This window comes from Chiloscyllium punctatum, chromosome 8, assembly GCF_047496795.1.
Source record: "Chiloscyllium punctatum isolate Juve2018m chromosome 8, sChiPun1.3, whole genome shotgun sequence".
NCBI lineage: Eukaryota > Metazoa > Chordata > Chondrichthyes > Orectolobiformes > Hemiscylliidae > Chiloscyllium > Chiloscyllium punctatum.
The window spans coordinates 50,990,675-51,010,223 of record NC_092746.1 but is presented as its reverse complement, the minus strand read 5'-3'; the positions used below and the strand labels follow the sequence as shown (position 1 = coordinate 51,010,223).

Here is a 19,549-nt window from a genome sequence, read left to right as displayed (position 1 = left end):
CTTCCCACTATCCCATGCCTCCTGACTTTCCGCATAAGCCTACCATGGAGAACCTTATCAAATGCCTTACTAAAATCCATGTACACTACATCCACTGCTCTACCCTCATCCACATGCTTGGTCACCTCCTCAAAGAATTCAATAAGACTTGTAAGGCAAGACCTACCCCTCACAAATCTGTGTTGGCTGTCCCTAATCAAGCAGTGTCTTTCCAGATACTCATAAATCCTATCCCTCAGTACCCTTTCCATTATTTTGCCTACCACCGAAGTAAGACTAACTGGCCTGTAATCCCTGGGGTTATCCCTATTCCCTTTTTTGAACAGGGGCACAACATTCGCCACTCTCCAGTCCCCTGGCACCACCCCCATTGACAGTGAAGACGAAAAGATCATTGCCAACGGTTCTGCAATTTCCTCTCTTGCTTCCCACATAATCCTAGGATATATCCGTCAGGCCCGGGGGACTTGTCTATCCTCATGTTTTTCAAAATGCCCAACACACCTTCCTTCCTAACAAGTATCTCCTCTAGCTTTCCAGTCCGTTTCATACTCTCCTCTTCAACAATATGGTCCCTCTCATTTGTAAATACTGAAGAAAAGTACTCATTCACAGACCTCTCCTATCTCTTCCGACTCATTACACAGTCTCCCACGACTGTCCTTGATCGGACCTACCCTTGTCATTCTCATGTTTCTCACATACGCATAAAATGCCTTGGGGTTATCCTTGATCCTATCCGCCAAAGATTTTTCATGCCCTCTCTTAGCTCTCCTAATCCCTTTCTTCAGCTCCTTTCTGGCTATCATGTATCCCTCCAATGCTCTGTCTGAACCTTGTTTCCTCAACCTTATGTAAGCCTCCTTCTTCCTCCTTACAAGACATTCAACCTCCCTCGTCAACCAAGGTTCCCTCACACGACCATCTCTTTTCGGCCTGACAGGTACATACATATCAAGGACGCATCATATCTGTTCCTTGAAAAAGTTCCCCATTTCAACGCCATCCTTCCCTGACAGCCTTCTGCTCCTCAGTAAAACAGTCTTATGCCCCCAATTGTAAAACCTCTCTCCATAACCAAGGTGAAAGTCACAGAATTGTGGTCACCATCACCAAAATGCTCACCCACTAACAAGCACATCACTTGTCCCGGTCCGTTACCAAATACCAAATCCAATATGGCCTCCCCTCTGGTCGGGCAATCTACATACTGAGTTAGAAAAGCTTCCTGGACACACTGCACAAACACTCCCCTTCCAATCTACTTGATCTAAAGAGCTTTCAATCAATACTTGGGAAGTTGAAATGGCCCATGACTACTACCCTGTGGCTTCTGCACATTTCCAAAATCTGTTTCCCAATCTGTTTCTCCTCATCTCTGCTGCTATTGGGGGGCCTATAGTAAACACCCAACAAGGTGACTGCTCCTTTCCTATTTCTGACTTCAGCCCATACTATCTCCAAAGGTAGATCCCCCTCGAACTGCCTTTCTGCAGCCGTTATACCATTTCTAATTAGCAACGCCACCCCCCCCCTCCTTTTTTACCACCCCCCCTAATCTTACTGAAACATCTGTAACCATGAACCTCCAACAACCATTCCTGTCCCTCTTCTATCCACGTTTCCATGATGGCCACAACATCATAGTCCCAAGTACCGATCCACACCTTAAGTTCACCTACCTTATTTCTGATACTCCTTGCGTTGAAGTATACACACTTGAGCCCATCTCTGTGTCCGCAAGTATTCCCTGTCAGTGCTACCTTCTCCACAGCCTCCCTACATCCTGAAAAACAGCTAACCTACTTGCTGGACTACAAGTCCGGATCCCATCCCCCTGCCAAATTAGTAAACCCCCCCCCCCCCCCCCCCACCCGAAGAGTGCTAGCAAACCTACCTCCCAGGTTATTGGTGCACTTCTGGTTCAGGTGCAACCCGTCCTGCTTGTACAGGTCCCACCTTCCCCAGAATGCAGTCCAATTGTCCAAATACCTGAAGCCCTCCCTCCTACACCATCCTTGCAGCCATGTGTTCAACTTCACTGTCTCCCTATTCCTTGCCTCACTGTCATGTGGCACCAGCAACAACCCAGAGATGACGACTCTGTCCGTCCTAGCTTTTAGCATCCAGCCTAACTCCCTGAGCTCCTGAATGACCTCCCCACCCCTCTTCCTACCCATGTCGTTGGTGCCAATGTGCACCACGACTTCTGGCTGCACACCCTCGCCGTTAAGGATTCTGAAGACACAGTCTGAGACGTCTCAGACCCTGGCACCCGGGAGGCAACAAACCATCCGAGAGTCTCGCCCATGTCCACAGAACCGCCTGTCTGTCCCTCTAACTATAGTCTCCTATAATTAGCGCTCTCCTCCTCTCCCCCTTTCCCTACTGGGCCTCAGAGCCAGACCTCGTGCCAGAGACCCGGTCACTGCAGCTTACCCCTGTATTGCGGTATACTTATTGTTGAGGGGAACGACCACAGGGGATCCCTGCACTGCCTGCTTCCTCCCCTTCCCACCACTAACTGTTACCCAGCTACCTCTGTTCTCTGGCGTAACTATGTCCCTGTAGCTTCTATCTATCAGCCTCTCAAATAATCCTCAGTTCATCCAACTCCAGCTCCAGTTCCCTAACGCGGTCTGTGAGGAGCCGGAGCTGGCTGCACTTCCTGCAGGTGAAGTTGGCAGGAGCATCAGTGGTCACCCCTACCTCAAACATCCTGCAGGAGGAACATTCCACTGCCTGCACTGTCATAACTCTACACTTAGTCTCCAAAATAAGAACACTAAGTAGCTTAGCTGTTCAGCCGACTGAGTCCTTTTTTTTAGGTTAGAGGAGGAGAGAGGGTGGGAGACACTACACATGTAGTGTCTTGGGTTCCTTCTCCACTCAAACTTCTTACCTTCCCAGAAGCCTCTGTTGACGACTTCCGGGTTCCTGCTCCTAGTTGAAAAAAAACAGACTGCGAAAAGAAAAACGTTAATTTAAACTGGTCTCCGCTTATCTTCCGGCTCCCCTCTCTGTGCGCCCGCTGTAGCACTGAGGTCGAAACCTCAGTTAGGAGAATGGGCCAAAATTTGGCAGATGGAGCTTAATAATGTAACTGCACAAGGAATTGGTGTAGCTGCATCTAGAGTACTGAGTACTGTTTTGATATCCTTACTTGAGGACTGATGTAATTGCATTGGAGGCAGTTCAAAGTAGGTTCACTCGATTAATTCCAGAAGTGAAAGGCTTGTCTTATAAGGAGAGCTTGAACAGTTTAGGCCTATACTTGCTAGAGTTTAGAAGGATGAGCTCTATTCGAGGTATATAAAATGCTAAATGGGACTGACAAAGTAGATGTAGAGTGGATGGTTTACTTTATTGGATAATCTAGAATGAGAGGACACAATTTTAGGCTGAGGGGTGGCAGATTTAAATGGTGATGAGGAGGAATTGCTTCTCTTAATCTGTCATCAATCTGGAATTGCAATGGATACTGAGATACTGAATAAATTTAAACAGAACAGCGAGAAATTTTTAATTAATAAAGGGATTATCGGGAGTGGGCAGGAAATTGGAGTTGAGGCCAAAATGAGAACAGCAATGATTGTATTAAATGGAGGAGTAGGCTGGAGGGACTGAATTGCCTACTCCAGCTCTTAGTTCTTATGCTGTTATGACTTCCTGTTGAAACACTGGTGAGACCACATTTCGTGGCCCATTATTCTAAAACTATGACCTTTCTGTAGTGATTGCAACAAGGTCAGCTAGATGGACCTCATAGAATATGATTTCCCTGATAGGGGCTGTTAATCTGGTCCAATCAGGGAGTCCTGGCTGACATAAAAAGAGGAGAGTCAGACATCCTGCCACACTGAGAACTGGCTCTGAGGGAGCTGGATCAATGTCAAGGACTTTGCATGTGTAAATAAAGGCTGACTTGGTAACAGGATACTGGCCTCTGTGGAATTATTACACTCTCATTCTAGATTGACCCATAAGGGGAAGCATTGGCTCTACATTCCCTTCCTCCACTTACTGACACTGGGTCTTGCAATCAGACACTGTGACTTTGAACGAGGAGCCCCATTCCCCTGCCCTCTGCAGGACACTCACATAAGTTTGCATTTTGTGCTACTTGATTGCCAAGACTTGGCCATCATCTGACAGGAAGAGGCCTTTAATTGTTCCTTAAGATTTCAAAAGGCTCCAGAGCAGGAAATCTGTCCCTGGGTCTTCCCGTAGGCCACAGACATATTCAGGGTGAACTGTGTAGCTTCATGCCCCCATTACAGAACAACCTTCATTATCTGAATGAGTCAGGTGTGGAGTATTTTGTTTGGATAACTGATTGTTTGGATAACTGATCTGATCGTAAACAAAGGAAGCCACACTGAACACAAAATGTCAAAAAAGCATGTTTTATTTCATTCATTCGATAAAATGTGTACAAACACTGGGTATTACTTAAAAATACATTATATTTTACAAACAAAATCACTTTTTGTGTAAATAAAATTCATTGAGGTGGAGGCCAAATCCTCGAATATTCTTTCAGTACTCTTTGTATTTCCAGAGGAAATTTGAGGATCTAACGCTATGCTTTACTGGAGAGTTTGTTTAAATCTATAATTACGTTGATGAGAAAGTGAGTGCAGATGCTGGAAATTAGACTGTAGAGTGTGTTGCTGGAAAAGCACAGCCAGTCAGGCAGCATCCAAGGATCAGGAGGGTCGATGATTCGGGCATAAGCCCCTCATCAGGAACTGAAACATCAATTCTCCTGCTCCTCGGATGCTACTTGCTCTGCTTTTCTAGCACCGCATTCTCGACTGTAATTTTGATGAATCTGCTATTTAAATAAGCTCATCTTTGCATTCTGTAAATTGTAGATTTTTAAATGTTTTGTTCAGAAGTAACTTGGTATTTTACTGGCAAGAAACAATAACTAGAGCAACGTTCCAGGCTGCAAGGAGAACTGAGAAGGACTAAACCCTCACCATCACATAAATATAGAAATCCCAGCATTAAACAAGGTCCCAAACAGCTTCTAAAATCACAAGAGCATTTGTCAATTTCTGATGAACACAATGTCGTGATAGAAAGACAGAAGCACTGCCTCACTCATGTGTTTACTACCTCTGTAACTTTTTTTCATGAACAGCCCAGTAAAGTGAATGAAGCATTTACTTTTGTTTTGGGCTGTGTAACTAACCCTTTTGTAAAAAATGATCAAGTCGCTGTTGCTTGAAGTGCTTTTGTTGTTGTTTTTGCCAGCGTTTTCACATGTTCTTTAGTACAGGTATTCCGAATTCACTTTTAATCATTGTAAACAAAACACATGATTGTCGCACCAGTGTTGGTAGGGCTCTTTGATGTAACATTTTTACGGGACCTTGAGATCTTGTTTAGATCATCTGAAATTTGGATAATTGATGTTTGGATAACTGAGGTTGTTCTGTATATTAAAGAATATTAAGCTCTGGAAAATATTAGTGACAGATTTATCAGAGTGATACCAAGGATGATTTATTGTGTGATCCTGCCCTGCAACTTTGGCTGCTTAACACAGCACATACAAATGAGAATCCACTTGCCTATCCCCACCCCTCCCTGTGCCACTCACTGAAACCTTAGACTCATCCAGAGGAGTGTGTCTGGAGACCAGTATACTAAGTCTCTGTTCACGACAGCAGACCCAATATAGAGGGTGATGGCGGTCATGGTCAGAGAGAATATAATAGAAATACAAACCCTGAAAGGATTATGATGGTAAGTAGTGAAAGCCTGTTTCCACGGTTCAGTGAATTAGTGATGAGGCTGGAATATTAAAAGAAACTCTGGGAGCTTAGAGAATTTGTACAGAAGAAAGTTTGTTGGAGATAGGGAAGTAATAAGAGCAAATATCTATTAGTAATTGCATTTCAGAGGAAATGTTACCGTATAATTCATAATTCTCTTTAATTTGTCAGTTGGCAAACTACAGTGATTGGACAAGTTGAGTGTTGAGTCACCCAATGAGATCAGCTAATTTGGCACCATACTTGAATATCTTATGCCACCCATTCTTTCTTCCTCTGTGTGGTACAACTGGCCTTATCCAACTTGCTGCTGCAGTGTTTCATTCACTTTTAAATTTTACCTGAAATATCTTCGGTAGTTTCACTGAATTTTATAAGTCTCTTTGGAGTTGACACTGTCTGAAAATTTGTACTGAGTCTCTGAGCATAAGCCGTTAATATAAATTCTGTTTTTTTTGTCATGGGAGTTTTATGGCAAATATACTACACTTTTGGTACCAGTATCCTCAAATAGTAATGACATTGATGGTTACAAAATCTAGTTTTGTGCTACTTAGAAGCAATAAAATTGGACTCAGGAAATAATTTGCCTCCCTCCTGTGTATGTTATATGAAAGTCATGTAACTGATTCATGAGTGGCTGTGGGTGATGTGCAATTTTTTATGTTTCAGTGGGAACTGTCAACTTGAAACCAATAAGTAAAGAAAGCATTGAGTGCATTTAAGATAGAGATAGATAGGTTCTTGATTAGTAAGGGAATCAAGGGTTACAGAAAGAAGGCAGGAGAATTGGGTTGAGAAACATGTCAGCCATGATCAAATGGCCTCAATCTGTTCCTACATCATATGGTTATTGAGCTAATTTAATAATTTGACTTATTTACCTTAGTGGCTTTCACATGTTGTCTTCATGTCTTTGAACTGGTGCAACTATTTCATATTTACCCACAACATTGTATCCCTTTGATAAATATAGGAATTTTATGGTGGTGATCATGTTCTAGACCAATGGCTGAAGTGTCAGCTAAAGCTCCAAACTGCCTTCTCTGGGAAGGCCTATTGATATATTACTTGCCAGTCACACAGTTGAGAGGTCACTGATGGGCCTTCTCCAGGGTCAATGTAGAGGGTGATTGCGGTCATGGTCAGAGAGAATATTACAGATATACAAACCCTGAAAGGATTATGATGGTAAGTAGTGAAGCCTATTTCCATGGTTCAGCGAATTAGTGATGAGGCTGGAATGTAGAATTAATATTAAAAGCAACTCTGGGAGCTTAGAGAATTTGTACAGAAGAAAGTTTGTTGGAGATAGGGAAGTAATAAGAGCAAATATCTGGGGGCAGGAATCATATCCCACATGCTGAGAATGACCACTCGGAGGCTGGCAGCTCTCTTGCTCAACAGTGCCACTGGGGAAGTGGTAGGCAAGCAGGAGGCTGGAAGAACACAGCAAGCCAGGCAGCATTGAGAAGTCCTGAAGGAGGGTTACACCTGAAACATTGACTTCTCCATCTCTTCATACTGCCTCGTTTGTTGTGTTCTTCCAGCCTCCTGATGGTTCCTAGCTTGCTGTGTTCTTCCAGCCTCCTGCTTGTCTGCCTTAGATTCCAGCATCTGCAGTTTCTTTGTCCTTAACTGGGGAAATGGTTGCTGCTGGAGTGAGATGCATCAGAAGCTCAAGTTCCCAGAGCAATTCAGGCTAGAGAAAACTGATGGTGAGAACAATTTGCAGGTGGGTAGTTGCAGTGAGGGGGATGCAGGAACGCCAACATGGAAGGACAGCTAGGTTAGTCTCAATGGTATGCCTGCCCCACATACGATGCTGGGCCCCTTGATCAGACGCTGCAACTTTGAAGGAGACTTGACTGGAAGCAACTCACGAGTTTACATTTTGTGTTCCTTGCATGTCATCAGGCCTGGCCAAAACTGGGTTAATGCAGCTTTGACAGGAAGCAGTCTTTAATAGCTCCCTATGAACCCTGGTTGGCACCAGGGTGGGAGGTCCGTCCATGGGCTTTCCCCTGGGTCTCAGAGTTAAATCAGAGTGGTGGAGGGAAGGTGGCTGGTATGTACCAACCATCATCTCACCCACTTAAATGTTTTTCCCTAATCATATCTCATCATAGGAGAGGACATAAAACACAGCTTACAAAGTTCTTGAAAATTCACGTATGAAGAATCTGCGGAATAAATATTGCTTTGATAAATGTGGCTGTCTCATCTATGAGCTAGTGGCTCAGGATTTGCTGAAAAAGATGTTGTGTGAATAACACGTCCAGTTAGTGTGTTGTATGGAACATGAGATTAACTTCCTATTCACTGGTACCTGCAAATACTACTGTCAAATAGTTTACTGAATTTCACTGCCTGGACTCATACTTTAAAAAGCAGCAGGATTCTCTCAGAATTTATTGACTAATGTTCCAACGGGATTCATTGACATTAAGAGGCAAAGACAGAAGACAATTGGAAAAGTAACAGCATTCAGAATACTAACATTCTGAGGGAGGTTTGGTTGAATTGTACAATGATAGACTGTATGTATTAAATTTTTTTAAGTATGACTACCCAATTTAAGTTAATTTTTGCAAAATGCCAAAATTAAGTATTTGCCAATTTGGGCACACCCACTTCTGTACTTGATTAATTCGAGATAGATTGACAATTATAAATAGACCAAGGTGGGAGAGATTATTCAAGCTATTTAACTTCAGTACATTGGATATTTACAACCTGTCTTTTTGTCAAGCTGCAGAAGTTGTCAATAATAAGGAAAAAAAACATAAAATAGGTGGTGAAAAATGGTAGCCCAGGTGGTTCGCTTCATAATACAGCTGTGCGCCAGCAGAGCTTTGGACACAGCAGTATTTTTTGATAACAGACCTTTGAGACTTACTACTGATTATTTTTTTGTTTTTGGAAGGTCAAATTCCCTTTTAATAAAAAAAGCACAGTAGCTTGGGGAGAATTCTTCCTTGTAGCTTACATTGTGCATGACTATTTTGTTTGAACTCTCCTCATAAAGTGAAAGGAAGCAGTCACTTTTTAATGCACAAAACCAACCACTTAATTCCCATGCTTGAATTCAATAAATTTAACAGATTTTAAGAAAATAAGTGTATTTCAGTGGGACAGGAGAAGTAGAGGTTTAGGACTGAGAAAAGAGCATGCACTGAAGTCTATCTTGAAGTGCTGCCAATAGAGCCAGTAGTTGGCCTTAGTTCATGAGTTTAAAGCACAGCTTTTTAACTTGTTCAGCAATAGGTCCTAGCTGAAAAAACATACCTGACGTTTTTGGAGCTTTCCTAGACATTTTTGAAATAAAGCTGAACTTGTTTAAAAGACTAGCTCAGCAGCTTGAAAGAAAGCAAATTTTGTAAGACACATTAAAAACTGGAGTTTTTTCATGCATTTTTTAAAAGGCTATCCTCCCTGATTAGATTTCGATTTCAATATTGTTTGTAATGAAGACTCCACTTTTTTTCTCTGAAGAGACTGTAAAGTACGATGATTCTGTTTTAAAAGACCTGTACTATACCATGTTTCCACATGTCAGATCAACACGATTAGCAAAATTAAGTCAGCCTTTGCGTGCAGCTGCTTGGCACATTGACAAAACATAAACCACAACAGACAGCAGAGTTTATACAGCATTGAGGCCCCATGGACCAATTGAATAGTGACGTTTGCCAAAGTCTGTGATTGTTAGTCCTTGTTCTACGTCATTTAGATTGAACAGCTGGTAAAAGTCAGCTCTAAGTTTTTGTTTCTGTTGCTAGTTATTCTTACTATTCTATTGTCCATACATGGACATTATTAAAATGAACAGAGCTGTACAATTTTCATATATAAGCACCTACCCTTAAAATGGGCAGCATATGGTAGGTGGACAGGATGATGTACATAGCTGACCTTTTTTTTGTATCACTTAAAGCATCATTCTAAGTACCAAATTGACAGCGGATAAAGCAATAGAATTCTGCTGAGCATATGAATTCCTGAATTATTACAATGGCTGCCCCATTAAAACATGTTATGTAAAGTGAACATTAAATTTGCAGCATTTTTCTTTTCTAAAGTAATTCATGTTTCTAACTTGAGGGTGTCATAGATCCCTCTCAGATTCAGTGAACTCCTGTGAATGAAATTAGATATCACTGGTCTGTAGTAAACTGTACAGAAGTATAAAAAGGGACGTAATAATAGTGCCGCTTGTAATCCGAGCTTTCTGATTTTTCGGAAGGATTATGCCTTTGGTATATGAGAGAAAGGTTCATGCAAGAACCAACATAGTTTTGTTAAAATTGAGATAGGCAAGAATATGTTGACACAGAGATAAGCAGGAACAAGTCATTCCATATGGCACTCAGCAAATTAAAACCTCTTCTTTCAAAATAGCACTGCTGCCTCTTTCTGGTTCCAGATAGAATCATTAAAAAGGACAACAGCAAAAGAGGCCACCGAATAATTCAAATCTATGTTGGCCATTTTGTAGAACAGTCCAGTTGGCCCTTATGGCCCAACATTTTCTCTAAGTCCCAGCATATTTTTTCTCATTCAAGTATTTATCCAATTACTTTTTAAAGGTTACTGAATCTGTATCTGCAAACCTGGAAGGAAATGCACCTTACTTCTCCTTTCATATGGCTTTTGGAGCAGTAACTGTTGCCACAGTTTTAATGTAAAATGCACAACTATTATAACTGTGGGATATTGCCCTTAAATTTGAATCTAGACAAAATGTTACTGTGTGTTCCATGATTTGATTAGGGCTTCCACAGCCACAGCCAGATGAAGTTTCGAAGTCTCACTTTATACCAAGTTACACCAAATTGGCCATGTCCAGACTGTATTCTATTAAAGATTATCGCCATGCTCTGGGGAGAGTGAAGTTTGTTTGTTCAGATGTTTTGTTTAAGACAAAGGCCAGATTTTCAAACAGTTGATGTTGTTTGGGATTACTAACCCCATTCCCAGGTTTTGCAATTTTCAGAAATTATTTTCAAAGGAATGGGATGGGCTGGGACACAAGTTTGCAATCAGCAATCCCAGTCTCACTGGTGAAGACCTACTCCCCCACAGTTTCCCTGGAGTTGGGTCAGCTTTTTAAGAATCGTCACTCACAGCTCCTCAGAAATGACCTCAAGTATAGGCTGCATGAAGGAACCTTATGAAAGACACATTCACAAGGTCATTCTCAAGTTTCCAATGCCAAGGGTAGCTCACAAACACACCCTTGGTCCCTCACGATCCCAATTCAATGGTATATCCCTTCTGACACTCTTTATTGACCCCTATTGCTTCCCCCAATGCCAACTTCCATACCCATTCGCTGTGTGTAGAAGGAATGAGAGTTAAAGTGCCAATTTTGTGTTTAAAAATAACTTAAAAAGTGGTTAATCTATAATGTATCACTCTATTAGAATGTGACAAAATTGTTGGTAATCCAAACCCTTTCAATAGCTGAAACCCCAAGCCATTTGAAATCATTTAAATCTTTGTAAACAGACATTGTAATATTGATGGAGATCAGACGGCCAGAGCTGACAATCAAGCAGGGGCTTAGATACTTCAGTATTCTAATGGTTGTCTGGGCACTCAGCCATGTACACATGATAAAGTTCAGTTGAGAACCCAAGCAACTAACTGACAACAACAATAAGGTTCATTACAGCATGGGCAAGGAGGTGACATACCTTGGTATGGGGTGGGCAAAAGAGTCCATGCAGCATGTTTAATAGACATGGGGTGACATGCATAAAACAGGGAAAATTTGAGAGTCCTGCAGGATATTTTTGTTCTTTGTTGTAGCCCAGAGTTGGGCCTTTTCAATAACCTGTCTTCATAGATTTATGTGGCTGTGTCTGAACATTTCTTGAGGTAGGGTAGCAAGATTGCAGCTGGTATTTTCTGAAGATGTGCCCAAAGATGAGACTTTCCCTGATTTCTGCTAGCTGGTTCAGGGTTGGAAAATTTGACCCAATGTGTTTGTCTGCGAGAGATGTTTCTACCTAAGCTTCCTTCAACTCTCATCCGTACTGCGAAGTTGGAGGTTCTTAATTTGTGTCCAGAAACAGTTTTGAATAGCTGTGGGGTGCGTTTGAATATTTTGAAGATCTCTGTGGATTGGGAAGTCCAGATTCTTGTTGATATTTCTGTGTGTTTCTGTATTTGAGTCCTGAAGGATGTATCAGCCAGACTGGACTGCAAACCAATAATGAAAGAACCAAGAAGAGGGAAAAATCACCTTGATCTTGTTGGATGAATTTACCTGTCACAGGCGTGTCTTTGACAGTTTTGGTAGCTGTGACCACTGCGCAATCTCTTTGAAGACCAAGTTACATAATCAAATTGATGGTCGTACTACCACAGTGTCTAATGGGCTGATTTCAGAACAGGTCTAGCAGTATAAAACTAGGCGACAATGTGGACCATTGTGATAGCAGAATTGTCCATGGAGAGCATAGGGGAGAGTGATTGACCCAAATGGAAGCAGTCATTGAGGCAGTTAATAGAACGGCTCTTGAGGTGCACTCATTGTCAGATTGACAAAAATTAAGAAGTGTTATACTTGCAAAGTTTAAGACGATTTGAAGACCCACTGTGTCATTAATGTCTGGGCGAGAATTGCTGACAAATCAATGGGATCTATCTTGAATGTATTTGCAATTTGATGTGTGCTGTGGAGTGTTTGACCACACCCTATAATCCACATTTACCACATGTTAATTGTGTAGTGACGATACATGTGTAACTTAAATTTTAATTTGTATTAATGTTTTACATTGTTTGGTAAAAATTATTGTTTGTTCAAAACTGTGGAATTTTGTGACTTTAGATCCTTATTAAGTCCTCTGAATCTCTCAATTCGTATACTTTAAACACAAATGTTAGTAGTCCCTAGTCAGATTGTAAAGTTAATTTGACCGCATGGTCTGGGGTAGTGACATATTTTGAACATTGTAGCGTAATGTCTTTGCAGATAAAAAGAATGTGTACGCACATTGCATCTATTTAATGCAATAAAATCTGTGACAGCCATTATCTGGTACAGTCCTCAGTACAATGTCCTGAGTCAGTCTGTCTGATTTAAAATTTTAAAAGAGCTGGCAGTAATCGTCAGCCATCATACAAGTTATATGGAAATGCCACCAATCAGAATCCACATGCAAACCAATCAACATGCTATTCTCATACTGTGTAAAATGTTGTTCCTCTTTACATTGGTATTCTTGTAAATGTCTTGGTGAGTACAAGGTCAGTTCAAGATTTGAAAGTGGTTTTAAAAATCATGAGCAGCTAGAAAGAGTAGATAGGGAGAAACTATTCCCCCTTAAAAAAGAATAAAATAACAGGATGGCAGTGATTTAAAGCGATGTGTAAAAGAAGCAAGGGTGATGTGAGAAAATATTTTTTCATACAGCAAGTAGTTAAGGTTTGGAATGTTGTGGAGGCAGGTTCAATTGAGGCAATCAAGAGAACAAGGATGTCTTACTGGAATACACAGGACATTGGTGAGGCCATGTCTGGAATATGGCCTGCAGTTTTGGTCTCCTTATCTGAGGAAGGATGTTGTTTCTGTAGAGAGAGTGCAGCAAAGATTTACCAAATGGATTTCTGGGATGACAGGACTGATATTTGAGGAGAGATTGAGTCGGTTAGGACTCTATTCACTCGAGATTAGAAGAATGATGGGGTAATTTCATAGAAACCTATAATACTTTGACTAGGCTAGACAGGCTAGGTGCAGGAAGGATATTCCCGATGGCGAGGGAGTTCAGAACCGGTGGTCATAGTTTAAGGATAAGGTGTAAACCTTGAAGGACTGAGATGAGGAAAGATTTCTTCACTAAGAGTAGTGAGCCTGTTGAATTGGCTACCACAGAAAGTGGGCAAAAGTGAGGACTTCAGATGCTGGAGATCAGAGTCAAGATTAGAGTGGTGCTGGAAAAGCACAGCAGGTCAGGCAGCATCGGAGGAGCCGGAAAATCAATGTTTTGGGCAAAAGCCCTTCATTAGGAATGGAGGCAGGGAGCCTCCAGGGTGGAGAGTAAGTGGCCACTCTAATCTAAACTCTGGTTTCCAGTATCTGCAGTCCTCACTTTTGCCTAGTTGATTTTAACCTTACTGCGAATCCTTGTGCAAAGATGCCTACCTTGAAGAAGTTCTCCTCCTCTCTCCACAAGAATTTCAGTGAGTCTCTCTCTCTCTCTCACTGCAACCCCCAAGTACTCTTTGCTACCTTCTCCCCAGCCTTCCCACCCCCCCCCCCCCCCCCCACCCCACTTATCTCTCCACCCTGGAGGCTCTCTGCCTCCATTCCTGATGAAGGGCTTTTGCCCGAAATGTCGATTTTCCTGCTTCTCGAATGCTGCCTGACCTGCTGTGCTTTTCCAGCATCACTCTAATCTACCACAGAAAGTGGTTGAGGCCAAAACATTGCATTTTCAAGGAGGAGGTAGATATAATGCTTGTTGTTAAACGGATCAATGCATATGGGTGGATGCCAGGATTATACTATTGACATCCATGATCAGCCAGAATCATACTGAATGGTGGAATAGACTTGAAGGGTTGAATGGCCTACTTCTATCTTCTAAGTTTTCTATGTCTATGGTGTGGCTTTACAGTGATTGCAGATGCCTGGAACAAGTGAACTAAAAAGTCACTCTGAAAGAATAATACTACCTTCTTTTGTTCCCAAAGAAATAAGGGGTCACATTACCAAGACTCGAACCTGATCGCAATACTGAACTGTAACTTCATTCCACTGACATCAATATACATAGGCCTGTTAAAGACTTTACAAGAAAATGCTGTTTTATCCTTAAAGCTCTCTAAATTAAAAGCTAAGCCAATTATAATGCAAAACTGTATGGCTTCAAACTAAGCCTGTCTCACTTCAAAGAGTTTTCACATTTGTTAGCCACAATCAAGCAAGCTATAAAAGTACATTTTCCCCAGCACTGAGTTTATGTTAGTCTGGGACCAGATGGTCAATCTCAGCTTTGACAGCATGCAGCCTGACATCCTGCAGCGACAGACAATAGTTCATCGAGTGATGTCAACACCTCACATTGAACACAATAAAACAGATCAGAATATTATATCACTAATCATGACACAAAACTAAACTACAACTAATTGTTGAAAAATAAACTCAATCCTATTGAAGCTTATGGGTCCTGACAACGTTTTGGCAATAATGCTGAAGAATTGTACTCGTGAACTAGCCATTCCTTAGCTAAGCTGTTCCAGTACAATTGCAATGTTGTCACCTTCATAAAATTATGGAAAATTACCCAGGCATGTCCTGTCCACAGAAAGCAGGACAAAACCCAACAGACCAATTACTGCCACTCAGGCTACTAGCAGAGTGAAGGAAGGTGTCATCAATACTACCAAGCTACTAAGCAGCATATGAACAGCAATGAACTGTTTGCTGCTGCTCAGATAGGTTCCACCATTCAGCTACAGACCTCATTACAGTCGTAGTCCAAACATGGACAAAAAGATGAAGTTAATTCAAAGATGAGATGTGAGTAACTGCCATTAACATGAGGAACAAATGTTTCTGATTCTGTTCCTAATAGCATTGCGGTTGTACCTGTGATATATGGACTGCAGTGGTTCAAAAAGGAAATTCGCCACCAGCTACCCCAGGAGATTTAGGGATGGGCAACCAAGTACTGTATTAGAGAGACCCAGAGAAACTGAAAACTGTGGGAATCAGAGAGGAAACAGTCCACTGGCTTGAATTATATCTTGTATCAACAAAGATGGTTGTGTTTATTGGAGGTCAACAGTTTCAGCCCTAGGAGTTCACCATAAGTTCCTAGTGTTTGGGATCCAACCATCTTTAGCTACTTCATCAATGAATGTCCCTCCTTAAGGTCAGAAGTTGGAGTGTTTGCTGATGATTGTACACTTTTCAGTACTATTCTGAAGTCCTAAGATACTGAAGTAGTCTATGCCCACATGCACCAAGAGCTAAACAATATTCAGATTTGGACTAATAAATGGGAAGTGAAATTCATACCACACAAGTGACAGGCAATGACTACCTACAGTAAGAGACAGAGTAGAACCACAAATTTTCTCTTGATGTTCAATGGCATTATCATTGTCAAATTCTGCTCTGTCAGCCTTCTGGGGTAGCAATTGACCAGAAAATGAACAGGAGCAACAGTATAAATACTGTAGATATAACACTGGTGAGAGACTGGGAATTCTGCTGCAAGAAATTAACCCCTGACTAGCCTGTCCACCACTGTGTTGAGACACGTTAGGACTGTGTTTGCATTCTCTAATTGTTTGCATGAGTGCAGATTACAGTTCAGTCTGTGCAATTTACACATTACCTTCCATCTTAAATAGTCACATCCTCCACCATCAATGTACAGTGGTGGCTGTGTGTATCATCGACAAGACGTACTGCAGAAATTTAACAATTCTCCTTTGACAGCAACTTCAAAACCTGTGACCTCTACCACCGAGAAGAACAAGGGCGGAAGGCACATGGAAACACCCCTACTCCATGAAATATCCCATCCAAGCAACACACCTTCCTAATGGAACTAGGGATAGCACAGTCACTTAGTGGTTAGCACTGGTGCCTTACAGTGCCAGGAACCCAGTTTTGATTCCAGCCTTGGGTGACTGTGTGGAGTTTGCAAGTGTTCCCTGTGTCTGTATGTGTTTCTGATGGGTGCTTTGGTTTCGTTCTGCAGCCCAAAGATGTGCACATCAGAGGGATTGGCTGTGCTAAATTGCCCTGTAGTGTCCAGGGTTGTACCATGGGTTGGCCATGGTAAATGCGGGGTTACAGGTATAGGGTTGGAGAGTGGAATGTTCTTTGGAGAGTTGATGTAGACTTGATGCCTTACTCTAAAGTATTGTTAGAAGTGCTGTTAGAAAACTCGGGTAGGAGTGAAGGAAAAACCAAAGAAAAAAGCATCTGAAAATAGTTAACAATTAGGGACGCTTAATATGTACTAACAGTACATTTCTAGTGGAGGCATGGTCATATGGTTGTTTTGAGTTTGCACAATGATTTGTTAATCTGTCATCTAAACATCGCTCAGAAGCATTCACAGCTGAGCACTGTAAATGTATGTGAGAATTACTTTCATAAAATGCTGCCAGGTTCAGTGAAATTTCCTTTTAGAGATTCATTTGATTATCACGCCACCATTGTATTCAATCAGATATCATGTACTTAAGTTATGTCACGCACAGCAGTCAGCAAAATCCTAAATGTAGCCAACTTGTTATGGTATTGCAGGTGCTGAAATACAGCTTGAAGCAGTCCTCTGTTCCCAGCAGAAATGCATGGTTGTCATTCATTCATTAGAAATTTTAATCAACTGTAGTAATGCACTTTTACTGTTGTGTTTAATTCCTGGGGTTGTGAAATGTTTTTGAAATAAGTATGTCTTCTTTTCATAATGAGGTTTCATTTAGACCTGTAACATAAATTATTTTTCTGACATGTCCATCTTGTAATATTTTTGTGAATCCTACTCATTATCTTAGGTCTTAGTCAAAAATGTTGTTAATGCTCACACAAGCCGAGGTTTCCCGATGGCCAGACAGTTATTAATCTAATGTTGTTCGGAATTGTGCATGGGGACATATGGAATTCCCATTGTTGCAGACTCTGAAGGAATTACCCAGGAAATTGAATTTTCCACTGGGCAATTTCTCTAAGTCTGGAACATGCCCTCTGTTTAAATCAGAGAATTTGGAAGGTTCCAGTATAATTAAGAAAAGTAGTTATACAGGAAAAGTTAGTCTCTTAAGTACAGTCTTAGTCCTGAATAACTATTGATCAGACCCCTTAATTACCTCACACCCTCAACTACATCACTTCCAGATCCCACTACACAATGTCCTGTCACTGTCACTGCTGGGCCTGACTGTCCATTCCCTCCACCCTTCCACAGCTGGATCCGACCCACACAACCACCATTGTGCCTGACACATCCCTTATCAACCTGGGACCCAACACTCACCCTCGCTGCCCCCGATGGACCCATTTCTCCCCTATTCTGACCTATCTTAACACTACATCACTTACCTGGCACCCTTGCCACCTGGCATTCTATCTGCACCCATGTAGCAAGGTACCCATCTGGCAGCATACCCCTACCCCTAATCTTTCCCCTATCCACCTGGCACCCTAATATCACACTTACCTTATGTACTTACAGTTTGATAGCAGGTGTCAAAGTGGCTATGAGGGTCTATAAATTTCAGAGTCCAATAATTGACTGCACCCATTAGATGGTGTGGTTTGTCAGCCCATCAGCAATTCTGCACTGCACAAGAATTCTCAGAATGGAGGTGTGTCTTTGCATTCCTGAAGAAGCCCTGATTGAATTTCCTCTCACATATTCCAATCTCCCTTTCCTTTAAATAAAAAGGCTGGGGCATTAGTCTGTGAGATTACCACTATTTAGAAAATCCAGACCAGTGGCAATATTTTCCTGTGATTGCTACTACACAGTATGTTTATACTAGTCACTCTGCTGCTTTTCTAGGTATTGCAATGAGCATCTTCAGTGTCCATCACACACATTCTGGACGCCTTGGGGCCCATGGGAACGCTGCACTGCACAGTGTGGGGGAGGTGTCCAGGCCCGCAGGCGAACATGTCAGAATGGTAATGACTGTCCAGGCTGCAAGATGGTGAGTATAACTTTGAGGGTCACCAAAGGCGTTATGTGTCCTTTCTAATAGGAAAATCTGATGTTGTTGCTTGGAGTTTATATGATGCACAAAGGTTTCGGTACATGCCTAAAATACCTTCCATTGTTTATGACATGAAAACATGATTTTACTTGTAACTTCTCACGCAAATATCATGGAGTGTATTGGCTGCAAAGTTACTTTCACTCTGAAGAAAATCTCCAATAACATGAAACCTTTCTGAGATCATATAGTAAAGGGAAGGCACCAGTGTTAAAATCGAGGTGTCAGCTGAATTAATTTCCATGACACACAAAAATTACATGGCAATTAGAAAGATATACATTATAAGACCATAAGACATAGGAGCGGAAGTAAGGCCATTCGGCCCATCGAGTCCACTCCGCCATTCAATCATGGCTGATGGGCATTCAACTCCACTTACCCGCATTCTCCCCGTAGTCCTTAATTCCTTGTGACATCAAGAATTTATCAATTTCTGCCTTGAAGACATTTAGCATCCCAGCCTCCACTGCACTCTGTGGCAATGAATTCCACAGGCCCACCACTCTCTGGCTGAAGAAATGTCTCCGCATTTCTGTTCTGAATTTACCCCCTCTAATTCTAAGGCTGTGTCCACGGGTCCTAGTCTCCTTGCCTAACGGAGACAAATTTCCTAGCGTCCACCCTTTCCAAGCCATGTATTATCTTGTAAGTTTCTATTAGATCTCCCCTTAATCTTCTAAACTCCAATGAATACAATCCCAGGATCCTCAGCCGTTCCTCGTATGTTAGACCTACCATTCCAGGGATCATCCGTGTGAATCTCCGCTGGACACGTTCCAGTGCCAGTATGTCCTTCCTGAGGTGTGGGGACCAAAACTGGACACAGTACTCCAAATGGGGCCTAACCAGAGCTTTATAAAGTCTCAGTAGCACAACGGTACTTTTATATTCCAACCCTCTTGAGATAAGTGACAACATTGCATTCGCTTTCTTAATCACGGACTCAACCTGCATGTTGACCTTTAGAGAATCCTCAACTAGCACTCCAAGATCCCTTTGTACTT

General features: G+C 41.9%; 1 protein-coding gene across 2 annotated transcripts in view; it reads left to right on the top strand.

The window, feature by feature from the left end:
• The window catches only part of sema5a (sema domain, seven thrombospondin repeats (type 1 and type 1-like), transmembrane domain (TM) and short cytoplasmic domain, (semaphorin) 5A), a 209,607-nt gene that overhangs the window by 149,736 nt on the left and 40,322 nt on the right, over positions 1 to 19,549 (top strand). For both annotated transcript variants that reach the window (XM_072575518.1, XM_072575517.1), the window contains exon 15: positions 18,332 to 18,479. In XM_072575518.1, the coding sequence (XP_072431619.1) occupies positions 18,332 to 18,479 (148 nt within the window). The remainder of the gene's footprint in view (positions 1 to 18,331; positions 18,480 to 19,549) is intronic.